The sequence below is a fragment of the Cibotium barometz genome, chromosome 13 (genome assembly GCF_041138505.1).
Source record: "Cibotium barometz isolate CiBa-2024 chromosome 13, ASM4113850v1, whole genome shotgun sequence".
NCBI classification, from domain to species: Eukaryota; Viridiplantae; Streptophyta; class Polypodiopsida; order Cyatheales; family Cibotiaceae; genus Cibotium; species Cibotium barometz.
In genome coordinates, this window is record NC_141058.1 from 45762356 (window position 1) to 45766112 (window position 3757).

The window sequence follows — 3757 nt, forward strand, 5'->3', positions numbered from 1 at the left end:
TCATTTGAATTTGAAAAGGCCATCAATCTTTTTAAATACAAGGGAGATTCCATTAAACGGATTATTTCAAACGTTACTCTGCAAAATGATATTGAACTATTTGGATCATTTCAAGGGTTGAACAAGAAGAGAACAGTGTGAAATGCGAAATTCAATTCTTGTTTTCACAAAACTAAAGTAATTACAATGGGTATGTGGGGGTGGGGAGAAGGGAAACAAAAGGAAAACAGATAGTGGTGGTTTCAATATTGAGATAGTAAGTAGAATGATAAGCTCTTAGGCTAAACCTACATTGAGAAGCTACTTATGCATGAAAACTTAGGCTAAACCTAGATTGAGAATGCATGAAAGCTTAGGGGAGAGCTACTACTATTGAGGGAAACAAGAGGCAGTGGCACCAACGAGAGGGATTTCTCTTTCGACTTGGCTAGTTTTCTTCCAAACGGCAATGTTTCTCCATCTAGATTCAAGGCAAGAGCTAGGGTTATCTTGGGTGAAAGCAGTGCCACATTTGAAATAGTGAGTCTTGTAACTATTGTTGTCCTCCGAGTATTGGAGAACCCGGTCGATGAAGATCTGAATGTAGCCTGCATCTGCGTCATGGATCACGTTGAGGTGGATCCAACGGTCGTAAATGCCCCATGCAATCGTCGTGGGGGGTAGGCCTCCCCCGTGCCGCAGTAGGTTGCCGTCTACCACCCGGAGTTGCATGGCCGTTGCTGTGTTGGGTGTGCCGCCAAACACTTGCATTATGCACACGCCTGTTATCGGCGACGCTACGTAGAAATCCCCCTCGAACTGCCACACCCCGTTGCTGTAGTCTAAACCCTAATTCCATCCAATCCATTAGTCCCAATAATTCTCTTCTCAACAACTACATACTATTATATAATAATAATAATAATAATAACAATAATAATATATAATAATAATAATAATATATTATTATTATTATTATAATATTATTATTCGCTACGTAGAATTACTCAAAAGATGAATAATAATAATTATTATAATATTATTATTCGCTACGTAGAATTATTCAAAAGATGAATAATAATAATAATCAAAAGATGAATAATAATAATAATATAATAATAATAATAATATTATTATTATAATATTATTCGCTACGTAGAATTATTCAAAAGATGAACTACTTCCAAAGATTATTATTATAATAATAATATTATTATTATAATATTATTATTATTCGCTACGTAGAATTATTCAAAAGATGAACAACTTCCAAAGATTATTCAGGAAGGAGTTCCAATTTGAGAGAAAAAAAAAAAGGAGGTGCCCACTTGAAATTGCCTACTTATTTATAAGCTATTGATTGCTTAGGCTACACCTTAGTGTAACTAAGTTTGGCTACTCCTTTTAAAGCTATTAATTGCGAAGGGATATAATGCTACAAGTCAACTATTGGTTGCTAAGGCTATACCTTAGTGTAACTGAAATTTCCCTAAGAGTACATCCTAGTCAAATTAGTTTCCCTTATTAATTAATTAGCTATTAAGTGCGAAGATACATAATTTAATTCGACAAGTCAATTAACTATGGTTGCTAAGGCTATACCTTAGTGTAACCGAACATCCCCAAGAGTACATCATAGTGGTTTTGATGATTAATATTGTGAAATATTCATTAAGTACAATACTATTTTAATTAAGGGGGGAAAAAAGAAGCGGATTAAGGGCGGGGATTAAGGTTGAGGGCTTACTACAACCCTAAGCTCGGAGCGGGGCATGGTGGGGCTGTCTGGGATGTAGGGCTGATCCGAGCCGTACACCCAGAGGTCGTACACGCCGTCAGCAAAGCCGAAGCGATCGGCGACGTCCAGATCGTAGGGCTTCTGGATCTCGCAGCTGAAGGCGAGCTGCGTGAAGCCATCGGTGGGATCACCAAACACCACAGCTCCACACACAACCAACACACACACAACCAACCTAATCCCCATTCTAAACACGCAGCTTAGCTTTTAACCCTAGGCTCCAACCTTAGGCTTAGCCCTCTAAGCTCGTATATATTTATCCTAACCACTCACCCCCCCTTCAATTCCCCCACAATTTTGATTCCACCTACACCACATTTTATAACATCCTCTCCATCGTTGAGAGCGTGATCCAACTTGTAGTGCCCATCCCCATGGCCACATTCTGCATGCACTCCTAAGGGGGGAAGGTCACCTACCTTCCTCTCTACAACTTGTGTAGAGGGTCCCTCCCTTCCCCACCTCCAACCCACATCGTCTTCAAATTTCACCCAATCACACAAAACAGTGAGAATCATCGATTTTATTCGGCACTTTGCTTTCTTGGCTTCTCCGTTGCATGATTTAACAAAGAAGAAAGTAACCTCACTTATTTTACAGTAGCCTTTTTTTTTGGGGGGTCGGAAATTAAACAATAAACTCCACAGAGTTGTATTCAAAATTTTTATAAGATAATAGAAAACAAGATGCATTTGGACATATTGGCACTCCTATTATGTGTCCTTCACATTGACTAAAAATATCCATGATCTTTTCCTTTGCTTGTTATTCTTGAATCTAAAGAAAAAGGGTGATTTGGTAAAGTAACACATGCATGTGAGGGTTAAAAAATCATACTTTATTACTTTTGATCTTGTCATACATGGCTTTCTAGGTTACGTCATGTATTTGCTCATATACACACTTCTCACACATGCATAACCGTAATAAGTGGTTGTATTTATCTAGAGCAAGGACTTATTCTCTCTCACAACCAAGAATCTCCATTTGGATCTAAGAACTTGTGTTGAAGAAATCACATGGTTGGACTGGCTAACAATAACCAGCTTAGGAAGACAATTGTTGGAATTAGGGTTGCAGGAATGCACACACAACTTCAAGAAGATGAGGAAGCTTGAGCACAACACAGTAGTGTATTATGAGTGCCAAAAATGAAAGATAACAAGCCCTAGAAGATAATGGGCGTATATACAATGCACGGGGGAAAAAACCTCCTAGTGAGGGAAAAAGTGCCCCGGCGGTCCTAAGTGTGTTCACACACATCACTACTATAATATGGTAACAAATCCCCCCTGGAGTGATGCGGTGAACAAGAGCTAGCACTCATGTATAGGGAAGTGTCTAGCTATGTGGACGAATCCACAAAAGGGAGTAAGCCCAAAGCTTTGCGAAAAGCTTCGAACTTCTCACGAGGCAGAGCCTTTGTGAAAAGGTCTGCAAGGTTATCCTGTGTTGGCACATAAGCCAAACTGATCTCTCCTGCAGAGAGTCTCTCCCTGACATAATGGTAGTGCACCTCAATGTGCTTCGTACGAGCATGGAACACTGGGTTCCGCGCAACTGCCAATGCGCTCTGACTGTCAGTGAAGATGGTGGTGGCAGATGGCTGCCCAACACCCAAATCAGCCATAAGGCGTCTGAGCCACACACACTCAACCGTAGCTGTGAAAGCTGCCCTGTACTCAGCTTCACAACTAGAAGTGGCCACAGTAGGCTGCTTCTTGCTCAACCATGATATGCATGAGCTTCCAAGCATGAAGCAAAAACCACTCGTGGACACGCGTGTGTCATAACAACCAGCCCAGTCAGAATCTGAAAAAGCATGTAAATCTGGCGGCAATGATCCCCCCTTGGGATAAAACAACCCAAGATGCCGAGTACCACTCAAATAGCGAAAGATACGCTTCACTGCCTGCCAATGCTTAATGCCTGGGCTATGCATAAATCTGCTCACCTGTGAGACTGCAAACTGAATGTCTG

The 3757-nt window shown here is 40.7% G+C and overlaps 1 protein-coding gene across 1 annotated transcript; it reads right to left on the reverse strand.

Moving 5' to 3' along the window:
- Positions 1 to 346: 346 nt before the first annotated feature.
- On the reverse strand, positions 347 to 1965 carry LOC147632741 (citrate-binding protein-like). The gene is made up of 2 exons (XM_086806913.1): positions 1727 to 1965; positions 347 to 828 (listed from the first exon to the last, which is right to left on the reverse strand). The coding sequence occupies exons 1-2, from the start codon at positions 1961 to 1963 to the stop codon at positions 370 to 372; spliced, it is 696 nt and encodes a 231-aa protein (XP_086663039.1). The 5' UTR covers positions 1964 to 1965; the 3' UTR covers positions 347 to 369.
- Positions 1966 to 3757: the final 1792 nt, after the last annotated feature.